This window comes from Lampetra planeri, chromosome 40 (genome assembly GCF_965212315.1).
Source record: "Lampetra planeri chromosome 40, kcLamPlan1.2.h2, whole genome shotgun sequence".
In the NCBI taxonomy this organism is placed as follows: Eukaryota; Metazoa; Chordata; class Hyperoartia; order Petromyzontiformes; family Petromyzontidae; genus Lampetra; species Lampetra planeri.
The window spans coordinates 5,110,194-5,128,353 of record NC_136146.1 but is presented as its reverse complement, the minus strand read 5'-3'; the positions used below and the strand labels follow the sequence as shown (position 1 = coordinate 5,128,353).

Below are 18,160 nucleotides of genomic sequence, written 5' to 3'. Positions count from 1 at the left end.
GGAGACCCACACCCTTGCATAGACTCACAGAGAGTCCCACACACTTGCATAGACTCACAGAGAGACCCACACACTTGCATAGACTCACAGAGAGACCCACACACTTGCATAGACTCACAGAGAGTCCCACACACTTGCATAGACTCACAGAGAGACCCACACACTTGTATAGACTCACAGAGAGACCCACACACTTTCATAGACTCACAGAGAGTCCCACACACTTGTATAGACTCACAGAGAGACCCACACGCTTGCATAGGCTCACAGGGAGACCCACACACTTGCATAGACTCACAGGGAGACCCACACACTTGCATAGACTCACAGAGAGATCCACACACTTGCATAGACTCACAGGGAGACCCACACACTTGCATAGACTCACAGAGAGACCCACACACTTGCATAGACTCACAGAGAGACCCACAAACTTGCATAGACTCACAGGGAGACCCACACACTTGCATAGACTCACAGAGAGTCCCACACACTTGTATAGACTCACAGGGAGACCCACACACTTGCATAGACTCACAGAGAGACCCACACGCTTGCATAGGCTCACAGGGAGACCCACACACTTGCATAGACTCACAGGGAGACCCACACACTTGCATAGACTCACAGAGAGACCCACACACTTGCATAGACTCACAGGGAGACCCACACACTTGCATAGACTCACAGAGAGACCCACACACTTGCATAGACTCACAGAGAGACCCACAAACTTGCATAGACTCACAGGGAGACCCACACACTTGCATAGACTCACAGAGAGTCCCACACACTTGTATAGACTCACAGGGAGACCCACACACTTGCATAGACTCACAGAGAGACCCACACACTTGCATAGACTCACAGAGAGACCCACAAACTTGCATAGACTCACAGGGAGACCCACACACTTGCATAGACTCACAGAGAGTCCCACACACTTGCATAGACTCACAGAGAGACCCACACACTTGTATAGACTCACAGGGAGACCCACACACTTGTATAGACTCACAGAGAGACCCACACACTTGCATAGACTCACAGAGAGACCCACACACTTGCATAGACTCACAGGGAGACCCACACACTTGCATAGACTCACAGAGAGACCCACACACTTGCATAGACTCACAGAGAGACCCACAAACTTGCATAGACTCACAGGGAGACCCACACACTTGCATAGACTCACAGAGAGTCCCACACACTTGTATAGACTCACAGAGTGACCCACACACTTGTATAGACTCACAGGGAGACCCACACACTTGTATAGACTCACAGAGAGACCCACACACTTGTATAGACTCACAGAGAGTCCCACACACTTGCATAGACTCACAGAGTGACCCACACACTTGCATAGACTCACAGAGAGACCCACACACTTGCATAGACTCACAGAGAGACCCACACACTTGCATAGACTGAGTTGTGATCAAACTGCGTTCTCAAGTGTCGTGAATTTATGGCCTCAGCCCGATCACAACTCCACACACGCAAAAACCACCACAATAAATTTGGCTAAATTTCAATTCTAATCTTTAAAAAAATATATTAGTTTTATTGTCATGCCATAACCATTACTGTACTCACCGATGGCAGAGCAGCTGGGAAAGCGTGACCCACAAATGTGTGGACCAGATGTCACCTACATTTATCTCAGAAGTAGTTAACTGACATCCCCTTCCATGGGCCATCCTCTAGCTAACACGGAAGGATCTTTGTGTGATGGGGCATTATGCAAATAACACAATAAAAATAAAATCTTGGAAAACACAAGCATAAGATAACACGAATCTTATAAAACATAAATATAACCAAACATTGAAAATCAATGACAATGGATAAGGCATTCATTGTCGAAGTGCAAACTGGAAACGTCAGTGATTTATAACGTTTGAATACACCTGTATTTACGTGTTTGTTATGCACTTATTAGCCCAGTAAATATGCAACGTTGAGCCAACATTTGCATGTGATATATTTGTGCCAGAAAGGCGCGCCACGTATTAAAAAAAATGTTTTACTTGACTTGGTAGGAACCATTGGCCCAACGTTGGGCCAACGTACCATTTATATTGGCAGTTGATACCTTGGGCACCCTTGCAAGCAAGAAGGGCCATCTCCAGGGCTTTTTTTTTTATAAGTTAAATGTTTTCACAAATAAATATGATACAACCTACAACAATAAACCCTAGACATCCAATTGATCAGATTCCATTCAACCTAAGCTCTCTAAACCACAGCATAATGGTTTTGGCACTTTCGAGGTTGTGTGTAGGTGGGAAGGGAGGGAGGTAGAAACTTCCACAGATTTCTGTCAATGGGTTTTCCTGATGCCGGGGGATTTCCACAGGGGTCCGTCCAATAACGGGGACCGGCGCCAGGGCGAGGGGGGGTAGAGACAGGGTTGAACCCCCAGTCTGCCCTAATGATTCTGATTTCCCCAACCGTTATCCCCCAGTCTTCTCTGCCAGTTCTGATCCTCCATTCTGATTCCTGATATGCCCATGCTTGATTCCCCACCCCTCCAATTTGAACCCCCCATCCCTAAACCCCCAGTATTGATACCCGAGTTTGATCAGTTATTCCGATCCCCAAAGTCTTAATTCCCCATTCCCGATTCCCCAGTCGTGATGCTCACGTCTGAACTTCCAGTAAGATCCCTCATTTGTGATGCCCCGTAGTGGCGAGATGTCAACTACCTCGCCTGGTATGCAGGAGCCCGTGGGTTCGATCCCGACCCCGACGCCTGCTGCGTATTTGGAGTTTGCATGTCTCCGGGTACTCCGTCCCCCCACCCCCCCTGTGTTTAGAGTATTTGGCTGCTATAAATTTCCACGTGATAAGCCATTTCATTGTCCTATCATTTGTGGCCAGGTCGCTTCTGAAAAAAGAGTTATATAGGTCAATGGGCCTTACCTGGTATAATAAAAAGAGTTTACAGTTTAAAACCACCAGCATGATCACGGGTTCCTGACCCCCCACTAAAGCCATCAGGACCTCCTCCACAGATTCTGGATCCCATCTATCGAGCCTGTACCCAAATCCCCCTTTCCGGACCCCATGCCCGCACCTTATCTGTTTGCGCGCACAGCACCCTCCATCGCCCCGATCTCAGGGGTCATAGGGGGCAGTAGAAATCCGCGGCGGCACCTACGTAAGTTACCGCCCCTATATCTAAGATAACGGGAGCCAAGTCAGCCAACCCCGTTGGGGGGGGGGGGGACTTCCGCGGATGTCTGCAGGGAGCGCGGGGATGGAGTAGGGGGGGGGTCTCAATGGCTCCATTGTTGTAAATGCCCCCAGCCTCTCGCATTACCTCTCGTCCCCTTCGTCTCTCCCGCATCTCTGCTCCATCTCTGCTCCATCTCTGCCGACCAGCAGCGACTCCTCCAGATCGACTCTCCGTCGACTTCGAAGTTACAGGTTCGATACGCGACACACACTCTCTCATTGGCACACACTACTGATCTTCCCTGGATCCGTTACCAGCATGTGAGTTAGGGAAAGTGCTGTTAGCGAGTACCTATTAAGGCGCACGAAACCACACCGACCGCCTTTGTCTCCCCAGTGCTGAAGTTGACACAATGCTAAGTCAACTGGTTTGGATATCACGTCAATGATGTTAGCCGTGGCTGGGAATCGAACCTTGCTTATTTCAGGGCGTCGTGCCCTACTGACTTGTGATAGACACACAGACACACACAGATACACAGAATACGCACATTTGCATTGAAAACACACAAAGACGCAAAAATACGCATAGACTCAAAAATGCAGACACAAACCCACATTCCTATTCTGTACACCGCACACACTGACACATCTACACAGCACATGTGACAAAGACACGCACACACAAACTACGGCGGCGTGAGCGCCTGTTAAGCAGACAGAAATGTATAGATATTATTAAAATAGCTCCATTGTTCATTCGGTAAAGTCACGTAGAAAGAAATGTAATTAAATTATAGAATACGACGTTTCGATTGCAACACAAGGAACCGTCATCAGGTACAAATGAATGAGATTATATTATATTTCCAAGTTTACTATGTTTCTTTTTCACATCAATTTGTACCTGATGATGGTTGCTTGTGTTGCAATCGAAACGTCGTATTCTATTATTTAGTTGATTTCGACGTGACTTTACCGACAGACCCACAGAGTAACTCCTGCAGTCACGAAAGCTTCGAATCTAATTGTAGCTCCATTGTGTTCAAATGGCTCACAGGGCTATACCAAATAAATGAAATGAAATGTTAGTGGCGGGGCTCGCGTTAGACTTTGGGGTTATGGATAATTACGGCTAAAGTTACGGGTTAAAATGTGTTAAAGGTAAGGATGTGGCCTGTATGCATGTTGAACTTCTTTTGCACCGTACGTAGCCAACCGTGCACATCGGAGGTGCACAGGAAGGACAACAAACTGTGTTAGGAGTAGGGCTGATGCTAGAGATAGTGGTAGGGCACGTGTTCGACTACCTCTGAGTGTGGATATGGCTCGTGTTAAGGCACGTGTTAGAGTACATAGGAGTGAGGATATGGCTCGTGTTCGTCGTAGGGCACATGGTACGAGTGGTGTGGTTGTGGCTAGTGTAGGCGTGGTACGAGTGGTGAGGTTGTGGCTAGTGTAGGGGTGGTACGAGTGCTGTGGTTGTGGCTAGTTGTAGGGGTGGTACGAGTGGTATGGTTGTGGCTAGTGTAGGGGTGGTACGAGTGGTGTGGTTGTGGCTAGTTGTAGGGGTGGTGCGAGTGGTGTGGTTGTGGCTAGTGTAGGGGTGGTACGAGTTGTGTGGTTGTGGCTAGTGTAGGGGTGGTACGAGTGGTATAGTTGTGGCTAGTGTAGGGGTGGTACGAGTGGTGTGGTTGTGGCTAGTGTAGGGGTGGTACGAATGGTGTGGTTGTGGCTAGTGTAGGGGTGGTACGAGTGGTGTGGTTGTGGCTAGTGTAGGGGTGGTACGAATGGTGTGGTTGTGGCTAGTGTAGGGGTGGTACGAGTGGTGTGGTTGTGGCTAGTGTAGGGGTGGTACGAGTGGTGTGGTTGTGACTAGTGTAGGGGTGGTACGAGTGGTGTGGTTGTGGCTAGTGTAGGGGTGGTACGAGTGCTGTGGTTGTGGCTAGTGTAGGGGTGGTACGAGTGGTGTGGTTGTGGCTAGTGTAGGGGTGGTACGAGTGGTATGGTTGTGGCTAGTGTAGGGGTGGTACAAGTGGTATAGTTGTGGCAAGTGTAGGGGTGGTACGAGTGGTGTGGTTGTGGCTAGTGTAGGGGTGGTACGAGTGGTGTGGTTGTGGCTAGTGTAGGGGTGGTGTGGTTGTGGCTAGTGTAGGGGTGGTACGAGTGGCAGGTCACATGGCTCGCGTTAGTGGTAGGGTTATGGGGTTATGGATGGTCCATGGCCAATATGAGTGGCCAGGCTTGTGGCATTGTTTGGGCGTTGATGTGCTCCAGAGTTCACTGCACGCTCAGCGGTTGACCCCGCAGACAACAAAACACACACAGAGACAAAGCAAACAAACCCAAACCAACATCAAACACAAGTGGCGCGGGTTTGTGTTTGCAATGGACAAACACTGGTGGGAGGCCCCGTGTCCTTTAATGTTACTGTCTCCCCAGTCCTTGTGTCCTCTGTCCCCTCCCGTCTCCTCCTTATGTCCCCATGGCCTGATGCCTCAGTGTCTCCCTGTGTCTCCCTGTGTCCCCATGTCTTCTTTAAAAAATGCCAGGCGTGGTGTGGTTGCTGGTGCTACTAGTAATCCAATGTCTCGCAATGACTCTCAGTGTCTCCTCGTGTCTCCTACGTCTCCCTGTGTCCCCATGTCGTCATCAAAAAGGCCAGGCGTGGTCGTTGCTGGCCCGCCCAAACTGGACATCTGTGAAAAAAAGCTTCATAGCTCATTGGATTCCTCCAGTCTAAATAAAGATTCTGATTCTGTTGTTGCTGCTGGTGAATTGTTCTACCCGTTTCTCCCTCGTCTTCCCTTATCTCTGTGCAGGCCCGGACTGGCCATTGGGCAGTCCGGGCAAATGCCCTTTCGCCTGGTGCATTCCGAGGGCCGGTGGGCCGGTCTGTGTGGGGACATTTCAAATGTGATCAGAATAAAAAAAATATTAATTGAAAATGTTTTGTTTATGTAAATATTTTATTATCTCAAATATATATTGCTTATTTACGCTCTCAGTTGGCACTAAGTCCCATCCCGCAGCCCCAAATATTCTTTCTCACCGGCTCATTTGTTTTTTTGGACCAGCCCAAATGGGCCAATGAAATTCGAAGGCAATTTGGGCCAGTGTGTTTACAAATGCCTGGGCTGATGTTTAGTCGCAGTCCGTCACTGTCTCTGTGCCTCTCTGTCTGTCCCCAGGGCGCGCCTCCGTTCAGGATGCCCGCCCTGGTGGTGTCGCCGCTGGTGCTGCTGGTTAAACACTTTCTCGCCGTGCCTCCCTTGACTCCCCTTGTCTCTGCGTCTCCCCGTCTGTCCCCTTGCCTCCGCGTGCGTCTCCGTTCAGGATGCGTCTCCTGATCTTGTCGGCGCTGGTGCTGCTGGCCGTGGTGCCGATCCTCGCCGCGCCCCCCAAGGAGAAGAAGGCCCGCAAGAAGCCGCGCCCCACGGAGCCGCCGCCGCCGCCGCCGGAGCCCGAATACGTTGTGGAGGCCCCACAGGACCCCGTGCCCGACCTCAGCAACTACGACGACCTCCTGAATTACGACACCGAACTGCTGGCGGAGCCCAAGGTTAGGGGTCTGGGGCAGGGGAGGGGGGCACAATATGGAGAGCGGGTAGAGTTTGACCCCTGATCGAAACTCTGACCCAATCATTGACCTTAATATTGATCCTCACAGAAATATAAATAGTGTTGCTCTCAAGACAACGTCTGCGACTCAGTCGGACTCACTATACAATGACATGAACAGGAGCCCTCTAACCCCGCTCGCAAGTCTCACCCAGAGACGGAACCTAACCCTGATCCCAATAAATGAACGCAGCTTTGACCCAGATGCTAAGGGTAACCCTAACCCTGATCCTAACTCTGACCGTAACCCTGATCCCAACTCTGACCCTGAGACTAATCCCAACTCTGACCCAGAGACTTATCCCAACTCTGGCCATGACCCTCTGACCATCATTCCAAAACACTAACACTAATACTCAACCTAGATCCTAACCCTCACCATAATGGATGAAGAATGGCATCAGCCCTAAATATGAAATTGACCCTGGCCCTGATTCCTAATGTAATGCGGGCGTAAACGGCCTTGCGGATATGACGTCACGGGGGGGGAGGAGTTAGGTCACGTGAGAGAGAGGGGTGAGGTCTTAAGGGAGAGATACCGGAAGAGACGGGAGAGTGTTGGGGACAGAGAGAGAGAGAGGCCACGCAGGGCGGAGGTTGGAGAGTGGCGAGATCGCCACACACACAGTAAGACTCGGCACCGTCGGCCAGCGGTGACTGAGCACGGAGGAACGGGGAGCAGCGGTGGAGCTGCAGTGAGAGCAGCCGGAGGGCTGCACCAGGGATCTGCAGCGAAGCTGCAGGAGCGCGAAAGGCTACGGGAGCGAAGGCAGCTGTGGAGCTGCCAAGCGGGGGAGGCTCTGAGCGAGGGCCGTGTGGGACAAGTGTAAAGAACCCAAATAAAGGACAACGGAGACAGACCCAGTGATCGAGTCCTTTATTACACTAACACTAACCCTGCACTCTAACAGGCTAACAAAAACACCTGACCCTGATCCAAAAACCGACCCTAACCTGACCTATAATAACAACACTCTGACCTTGACCTGGCTGTTAACTGTGCTGTGAGAGCCCAAGGTGAAAGCATCAGGGCACTTGGCAATCGGCCCTAACCCGGACTCTAACTTCTCCCCTGCTGTAGGACGAGGCCGGGTTGCTCATCCCGAAGACGGAGGCACAGCCCAAGGCACCCGTGACCGAGAAGCCAAAGACCGCACCGCCCCCCGCTGCGGGTGGAGCAGGGGGACCAGGGCTGTTTGGCCAGGAGGCACCAATAGGTAATTGTGAATCTCTGGTGTGGTGGTGGTGGTGAAGGTGGTAGTGGTTGCAGCGATGGTGGTGATGATGGTGTTTGTGAAAGCAGTGTGGATGACGGTGGTTTGCGGTGATGGTGGTTTTTACAGTGATGGTGGTTGTTACGGTGATGATGGTGGTTGCGGTGATGATGGTTGTTACGGTGATGGTGGTTGCGGAGATGGTGGTGTAAAAGACACAAATCCCTGAACACAAACACAGCGCTCCTTGAACTCTAAACCCTGACGCACTCAACTCCTGTCGCCACCACCCCCATGATCCCTCTCTCCGTGCAACCCGTGTGCCGCCCCCGTGCCAGGCCTCCCCACGTGCCTGCTCTGTGTGTGCCTGCGCGGCTCCGTCTACTGCGACGACAACGACCTGGACGCCATTCCGTCGCTCCCTCGCGACACCTCCTACTTCTACGCGCGATACAACCGCATCGGCACCGTGCGGCTCGCCGACTTCCAGGGCCTGAGTGAGAGGACCGGGCCCGAACACGATGGGGGGGACGGTGGTGGTGGTGGGGGGCGACAGCGTAGGGCACCAAAGCACAGGAGCACGCAGATATGGGGCAAAGACAAAGACCCCCAGTATAGCCTTAACAGACTGTTGGGGCAAGTGCTGTTAGCCGCTAGCACCTTTGAAGGCCGGCACGGCGCACGAGGAGATGGGTGGCCAGCGCCACGTCTGGCCGCCTTTGTCTCTCTAGTGGCGATGTTTACACATCGCACCATTTGATGCTGAGTCGACCTAGGGGAGGCCCAGGACCGGTTCAAATATTCACTACTTTTAATCGTCGTGAGCAGAAACAAAACTCAGGTTACTGGGTTTGTAGCGCAGTGCGCTAACCGCTACACTACCGCGTCCTCCACCGCAAACACAACAACAACCGCCATCGCCTCTAAGTGGCGGTGATGTCAGGTACACGAGTTAAGATATCCTGGTGCCCAGACAAAAAAAAACAAAGATCCCCCTGTATAGCCTAAATAGACTGTTGGGGCAAGTGCTGTTAGCGAGCACCTGTGAGGACCAGAACGGCACACGAGGGGGTGGGTGGCCAGCCCCACGCCCGGCCGCCTTTGTCTCCCTAGTGGCGATGTTTACATACCCCACCAGGTACTCATTTGAGGCTGAGTAGACCCAGGGGAGGCCCAGGACCGGTTCAGGTAACTGTCACTGGTGTTGGCCGTGAGCGGGAATGGAACTCGTGTAGCCAGCTTCGTAGTGCAGCTCGCTGACCGCTACAATACCACTCCCCACAGACACACACACAAACAGACACACAGACATAAACAGACACACAAACAGACACACACACAAACAGACACACACACACAAACAGACACACAGACATAAACAGACACACACATAAACAGACACACACACAAACAGACACACAGACATAAACAGACACACAAACAGACACACAAACAGACACACACACATAAACAGACACACACATAAACAGACACACACACACAAACAGACACACACACACATAAACAGACACACAAACAGACACACAAACAGACACACACACATAAACAGACACACACACAAACAGACACACACACACAAACAGACACACAGACATAAACAGACACACAAACAGACACACACACATAAACAGACACACACACAAACAGACACACACACACAAACAGACACACACACATAATCAGACACACAAACAGACACACACACATAAACAGACACACACACAAACAGACACACACACACAAACAGACACACACACATAAACAGACACACAAACAGACACACACACATAAACAGACACACACACAAACAGACACACACAAACAGACACACACACATAAACAGACACACAAACAGACACACACACATAAACAGACACACACACATAAACAGACACACACACAAACAGACACACACACACACACAAACAGACACACACACATAAACAGACACACAAACAGATACACACACATAAACAGACACACACACAAACAGACACACACACACAAACAGACACACACACATAAACAGACACACACACAAACAGACACACACACACAAACAGACACACAGACATAAACAGACACACACACAAACAGACACACACACACAAACAGACACACACACATAAACAGACACACAAACCTACACACACACATAAACAGACACACACACACAAACAGACACACACACACAAACAGACACACACACATAAACAGACACACACACAAACAGACACACACACACAAACAGACACACACACATAAACAGACACACACAAACAGACACACACACACAAACAGACACACACACATAAACAGACACACAAACAGACACACACACATAAACAGACACACACACATAAACAGACACACACACAAACAGACACACACACACACACACAAACAGACACACACACATAAACAGACACACAAACAGATACACACACATAAACAGACACACACACAAACAGACACACACACACAAACAGACACACACACATAAACAGACACACACACAAACAGACACACACACAAACAGACACACACACACAAACAGACACACACACACAAACAGACACACACACAAACAGACACACACACACAAACAGACACACACACACAAACAGACACACAAACAGACACACACACATAAACAGACACACACACACAAACAGACACACACACACAAACAGACACACACACATAAACAGACACACACACATAAACAGACACACACACACAAACAGACACACACACAAACAGACACACACACATAAACAGACACATACACAAACAGACACACACAAACAGACACACACACATAAACAGACACACACACAAACAGACACACACACAAACAGACACACACACATAAACAGACACACACACAAACAGACACACACACAAACAGACACACACACACAAACAGACACACACACACAAACAGACACACACACATAAACAGACACACACACAAACAGACACACACACAAACAGACACACAGACAGACACACACACATAAACAGACACACACACAAACAGACACACACACACAAACAGACACACAAACAGACACACACACAAACAGACACACACACACAAACAGACACACACACATAAACAGACACACACAAACAGACACACACACACAAACAGACACACACACATAAACAGACACATACACAAACAGACACACACACACAAACAGACACACACACATAAACAGACACACACACAAACAGACACACACACAATCAGACACACACACACAAACAGACACACACACACAAACAGACACACACACAGACACACAAACAGACACACACACAAACAGACACACACACACAAACAGACACACAAACAGACACACACACATAAACAGACACACACACAAACAGACACACACACAAACAGACACACACACACACACAAACAGACACACAAACAGACACACACACAAACAGACACACACACACACACAGACACACAAACAGACACACACACACATAAACAGACACACACACAAACAGACACACACACACAAACAGACACACACACATAAACAGACACATACACAAACAGACACACACACACAAACAGACACACACACATAAACAGACACACACACAAACAGACACACACACAAACAGACACACAGACAGACACACACACATAAACAGACACACACACAAACAGACACACACACAAACAGACACACAAACAGACACACACACAAACAGACACACACACACACACAAACAGACACACAAACAGACACACACACAAACAGACACACACACACAGACACACAAACAGACACACCGACATGGCACCCTCAAACTCCTGACCCGTGATGACCGCCTCGATTCTCTTCTCCGTCCCCTCCGCCAACGCCGCCCCCCCCCCTCCTCCAGCCCGTCTCAAGCGCATCGACCTGTCCAACAACGAGGTGACCAGCGTGGAGACCGGCGCGCTGGTGGGGCTGGTGGCGCTGGAGGAGCTGAACCTCGGCAGCAACCGCCTGACGGCAATCCCGGCGCTGCCCTCGTCCCTGCGTCAACTTGACCTGCAGCACAACCAGCTGGTCAACAGCGGCCTCCCCGTCGACGTCTTCAGGGTTGCGTCCCTCCCCCCCCCGCCACCCACCGCCAACTCCTTCACAGACCCCCCCCCAGCTCCTGCACGGCTGCGTAACGCTCCCTCTAGCTCAGGGGTCGGCAACAAAAATAACAGAAATAACCATTTATTTGTTTTTTTCGGTAAAGTCACGTAGGTAGGAGCTACCACTCCGTTTATTAAACGGAGTGGTAGCTCCTGCAATCTCTCATTTACTTGATACAGCTGTCGTGGCTGTGACGGTTCCACCTGAAGACGGAAGCTTGTGTTGCCTCCAAAACGTCGTGATTTTAATTTTATTTTACTTTTTTAATGTTTTACCTACGTGACTTTACCGAAAAAACCTAAGAATATGAATCCTTGCAGTCACGAAAGCTTCAAATCTAGAATTAACCATTTATTGTTCAAATTCGGTCAAAGAAAAACCTCAGTACTACTTTCAAGAGCCGCAGTGCATGTGGCCCTTAATGAATAACGTCACGAAGCAGTCCTTGAAGTGCCGCACGCAGTTCCGAAGCTTCAGGTTGCTGACCCCCTGCCCCTAGGTCGACTCAGCCTTGAATAACTACCCGGTGTGCTGTGTCGAGGTCAGCATTGCGAAGACGACGGCAGTCGGGCGCGGTGATGGCCACACCACCTTCCGCGTGCCGCGTGCGCGCTAACAGCACTTGCCTATCAGTCTGCAGTGCCTATACGGGGATTTTTGCCTTTTGTATATGTGCGTGTGGGCCTGTCTGCCTGGCACCAAGGACTGGCGTGAGTTGGCCGACCAGCCACATCACACCACGTGGCACGCACCCAAGCACCACAGCGGCTAATGGGGGTGACCCCTGATGGCCTCTCCCTCTGCTCTACGTTACTTTCCACGGTACCATCGGGATAATCAACATCAGCGTGTGCCAGCGGCCTCGAATGCACAGCAATCAATCCCAGTTTGAGCCAGACAAGTGCCTCCTAGCCTGGTACAAGCGATGTGGTGATGTCACTGCCACTCAGTGTCAATGGTGGTCGCGATTGTTTGCTGTTGTGCACATAATTCTTCCAGATTTTAAAAATGTCACTGCGGCACAATGGTGAGCGCACTGGGCTACAAGCCCTGTGACCGCACTCAAGGCTACCATCAGTGAGTCATGTCTCAACAGGTCCTGGGCCTTCACTCGATCGACTTGTTATGAAGCGAGTACCAGGTGTGGCGCTTCATCAGTTATCACTAACAGCACTTGCCCCAACAGCATGCGTAGGCTACATGGGGGATCTTTGCCTTTCTGCAGGATATGAATCTGCTCACCTACCTCTACCTTGGCAACAACCACCTCGACCACATTCCCGTGCCATTCCCCATAAGTCTCCGCGTGCTGCACTTGCAGGTACATGGACACCTACACAGATACATGGACACCTACACAGATACATGGGCACTTACACAGGTACATGGACACCTACACAGACATATGGACACCTACACAGGTACATGGGCACTTACACAGGTACATGGACACTTACACAGGTACATGGGCACTTACACAGGTACATGGACACCTACACAGATACATGGGCACTTACACAGGTACATGGACACCTACACAGATACATGGGCACTTACACAGGTACATGGACACTTACACAGGTACATGGGCACTTACACAGGTACATGGACACCTACACAGATACATGGGCACTTACACAGGTACATGGACACCTACACAGATATATGGACACCTACACAGGTACATGGGCACTTACACAGGTACATGGACACCTACACAGGTACATGGGCACTTACACAGGTACATGGACACCTACACAGATACATGGGCACTTACACAGGTACATGGACACCTACACAGATACATGGACACCTACACAGGTACATGGACACCTACACAGGTACATGGACACCTACACAGATACATGGGCACTTACACAGGTACATGGACACCTACACAGATACATGGGCACTTACACAGATACATGGACACCTACACAGGTACATGGATCCATGGGCATAACACGGGTACACATGGGCGAAAATACTCCGGTGCCCAAGCAAGGGGCACGTATCCCACCTTGGGAAGTTCCTAGAGGCGATCCAGCACGCCTGACAGCCCGCCATTCTTTGTCTCCCCCCCCTCCCCAACACAACCCGCCATTTCTACCGCCCCCCCCCCCCCCCCCCCCCACAGTACAACAACGTGCAGGAGATCCGAGACGACACGTTCTGCAGCACCAAGCACCCGATTATGCGTCGCGTCCTGGAGGACATCCGCCTGGACGGCAACCCGGTCAACCTGAGCCGCACGCCCAACGCCTACGTGTGCCTGCCTCGGCTGCCCACGGGCCGCACGTACTGACACCACCACCACCACTACGACAAGCACGACAACAAACATCAACAACGCAAGAACACAACAAACATCAACAGCACAACATCAACAACGCTCACGTGTATCTGCCGTGCCTGCCCACGGCCTCACACACTGACCAACACCACAACAAAAAGAACCACAACACGAGATGTTAACTGCCTCGCCAGGTATGCAGGAGGTCGTGGGCTCGATCCCGACCCTGTCGCCTGCTGTATATTTGGAGTTTGCATGTCTTTCCGCCCGTGGTCGCGTGGATTTTTCTCCGGGTCCTCCGGTTTTCCCCTCCACATTTAAAGTCGACGTGCATTTAGGGTATTTGGCTGCTATAAATTTCCACGTGATAAGCCCCTTTGTTGAGCTATCTTTTGTGGCCAGGTCGCATCTGAAAAAGAGCCATAGAGCTCAATGGGCTTGAACCTGGTAAAATAAAAATAAAAATTGTGATTTGAAAGTTTGTGTTGATTGTTCACATTTTGTTTGTTATTGCCTTTTTATATACTGTACACAGTATTCGTGTATTGTATTTAAAAATGCAATTTAGATAAAGTTACAATGCTGTAAATGCTCAAAATTAGTTTCAATTGAAAACGGATGTACCAGTGTGTTGTCCCACAACCCCTGAATTAGGCCGGTGTTGTGACGGCACATTATATCAGGGCCAAGGCTCGAGATCGCTTATTCAAGCGGTGCTCCATGCCGTGTTGCGGTTTCGACCCGTGTACAGCGGAGGAACATTTGGATCACTTTCCAAGTTCCTTCACATGCTCCATGCCGTGTTTTATGGTGCACCCCTGGCAGAGAACACAAACCTCCCCTATCACTCGTCTGTCGCTGCTACTATACTACTTTGGCCACTCTTTCCGTGAGCTTCACCCGTTGATTCCTCCACGCGCGTTGAGGACTCGGTCCATTAGACATTGGTTGAACAGACTCCACACGACTCTGTTCAATCACCACACTGCAGATCACAACAACACTCACCCACTCACTACACTGCAGATCACAACAACACTCACTCACCACACTGCAGGTCACAACAACACTCACCCACTCACCACACTGCAGGTCACAACAACACACTCACCCACTCACCACACTGCAGGTCACAACAACACACTCACCCACTCACCACACTGCAGGTCACAACAACAACACTCACCCACTCACCACACTGCAGATCACAACAACAACACACCCACTCACTACACTGCAGGTCACAACAACACACTCACCCACTCACCACACTGCAGGTCACAACAACACTCACCCACTCACCACACTGCAGGTCACAACAACACACTCACCCACTCACCACACTGCAGGTCACAACAACACTCACCCACTCACCACACTGCAGGTCACAACACACTCACCCACTCACCACACTGCAGGTCACAACAACACTCACCCACTCACCACACTGCAGGTCACAACAACACTCACCCACTCACCACACTGCAGATCACAACAACACACTCACCCACTCACCACACTGCAGGTCACAACACACTCACCCACTCACCACACTGCAGGTCACAACAACACACTCACCCACTCACCACACTGCAGATCACAACAACACACTCACCCACTCACCACACTGCAGGTCGTAACTTCCCTTCCTGCTTCTTTCCTCGCACTAATCCATTGTGGAATTCCCTCTGACATCATCATCATCATTGCCGTCGCCGCTATTCCCAAATTCTTACAATAACCTTGTCCAGTTCAAGGAACGGGTCACACTGTTTTCTTTAACAACTTTGGTAGTGCTGTTTATTACTGGGGGTTTGTTGTTGTTATTGATGTTTCGGGCCTTTGGGCCTGCGCTCACCAATTGTGTTTATATAAACAACAACAATCATCACGTGAATTTCGCCCTGCAAGTCGCCACGGCCTCTGCGCCACGTTCCATCCGGTGCATTGTGTTGCGGTGGACGTGCTCTGCTCCATTCTTCTGTTAGGCAGGCGCCGTGCCGCCTTGCGGTGTGCGCCTGACACAAAAGCGTGGCTTCCGATCCGCTCCGCGTTCCGTCTAAGCTTGCGCTCCACGCCGTGTTGTGTTGCGAGCTCTGCACGGTTGCACGGGGGACTTGCAGTGCCGGATTAAGCTCGTGCGGGGCCTGTAGCATATGATATAAAGGGACCCTACATAAAAAATAAAACACTTAAATATTAAAACACAATTTTTTTACTTGCACAATAAAGTAATTGTATTTTTTCATTGCTATACAGCCAGATAATACTGCAAATCGCTAACCTTAAACACCCAGTCGTTCATAGAAGTTGAAGGCGGTATAGTACTATAATAATAGAGCAAGTGCAGAATCACTGAACCGGAATTGATAGCTTGAAAGCCCATAGCATATGTAGCTACTTTTGCGACTGTGATCATTCGGCACTGGGGAGTTGTGGGGCACAGGAACAGGCACTGGGCAGCAAAGATCAAAACCCGAATAAGGAAAGTCCAGAAGTGGACGGTTGACAACCGGCATCTCTCACGCGTAGAGGTGCGCGCATGTGGAACAGAGGGGCGGCTGTGCTTCAATACGTGCAGGGCATGAGATGCAAACCCTGGTTCAGATGACATGGGATTTGTTTTGTTTTGGCTTTAATATAAAAGACAGATTTTGATTTGTGTTTACCGTAGTACTGTACTCTTTAATGTGGTTGTAGTAACGCGGACAGCAGAAGGCAGTGAAGTCAAATCCGGGTTGCGCGTGAGATGCCCTCATGCAGCAGAGGAATTACAAAAGACCAAACAGCTGAGTACATCTCACAGCGCGACCCCTACATCACGTTTCGAACGTCGTCAGGGGAACTTTTTAACGCCGGCCGCGAACCATTTGTGCGGTTTAACACACGGACCATAATTTGATTATGTTTTATTTTTATATTATTTTATTATTTCCCTTCTACGTGACTTTACCGAAAGAACCAAGAAGACACGGGACCATCATTTGCCAGGGGGCGGCCTGCCACATATTCGAACCGCGAACCACCCTGCAACGAGCTGCCAACGCGCTACCGATGGGCCGTGTTCAATCTGCAGTGCGTGCCGATCGCACACGCACGCACGCACACGCCTTTAAAACTGTCACATTAAACGTTAATTTGTCCCCCGTGTAAAAACCAGATCCCGTGTCCTTCATTTTGTCGTCTAAAGTCGCCCTCTGGTGTCCCGACCTCTCGGCTGCAGCCGTCTCCCCAATCACAACGCGGCACGGAGTTGCCTTCCTGTCTGATGGACAACGGGGTTCCTTGTGAGCAGCTGCAACCAAGAACACCAGCGCATGTCACCATTCATATGTTTCTCAAATTGGCTCCAACCACCCCATACATTGGGATTTTCCGTGGGGGGCTAAAGACTGCCACCCACCAGAGTCTGCAATGTGAGGATGGGGGGCATACCCCCCCCCCCGCTGCGCCCCTGCTAGTCCCCGCGTGGCCCAAGTGTCGTGGTGGTTTAATGGGGTCCGGAGGGCCCCTCCCCACCCCCTCCATTAGCACCGCATGTTTACATGGTCCCAGACTTAACACCATTGCCCTTCTCCTTCGGGGCATTCCAGCCCTGTGTGGGGGTCTGCGGGGTCCTTGAGATCTGCGGGTGTCTTCGTGTGGGGTCCATAGACCCTGCT

At 50.4% G+C, this 18,160-nt stretch overlaps 1 protein-coding gene across 1 annotated transcript; it reads left to right on the top strand.

Moving 5' to 3' along the window:
* Window positions 1-3,308: 3,308 nt before the first annotated feature.
* On the top strand, window positions 3,309-14,976 carry LOC144731774 (epiphycan-like). The gene is given in 8 exon segments (XM_078612996.1): window positions 3,309-3,365; window positions 3,368-3,438; window positions 6,523-6,748; window positions 7,889-8,024; window positions 8,360-8,518; window positions 11,958-12,160; window positions 13,431-13,526; window positions 14,343-14,976. Coding segments are annotated over 8 exon segments (1,116 nt in total). The 3' UTR covers window positions 14,511-14,976.
* Window positions 14,977-18,160: the final 3,184 nt, after the last annotated feature.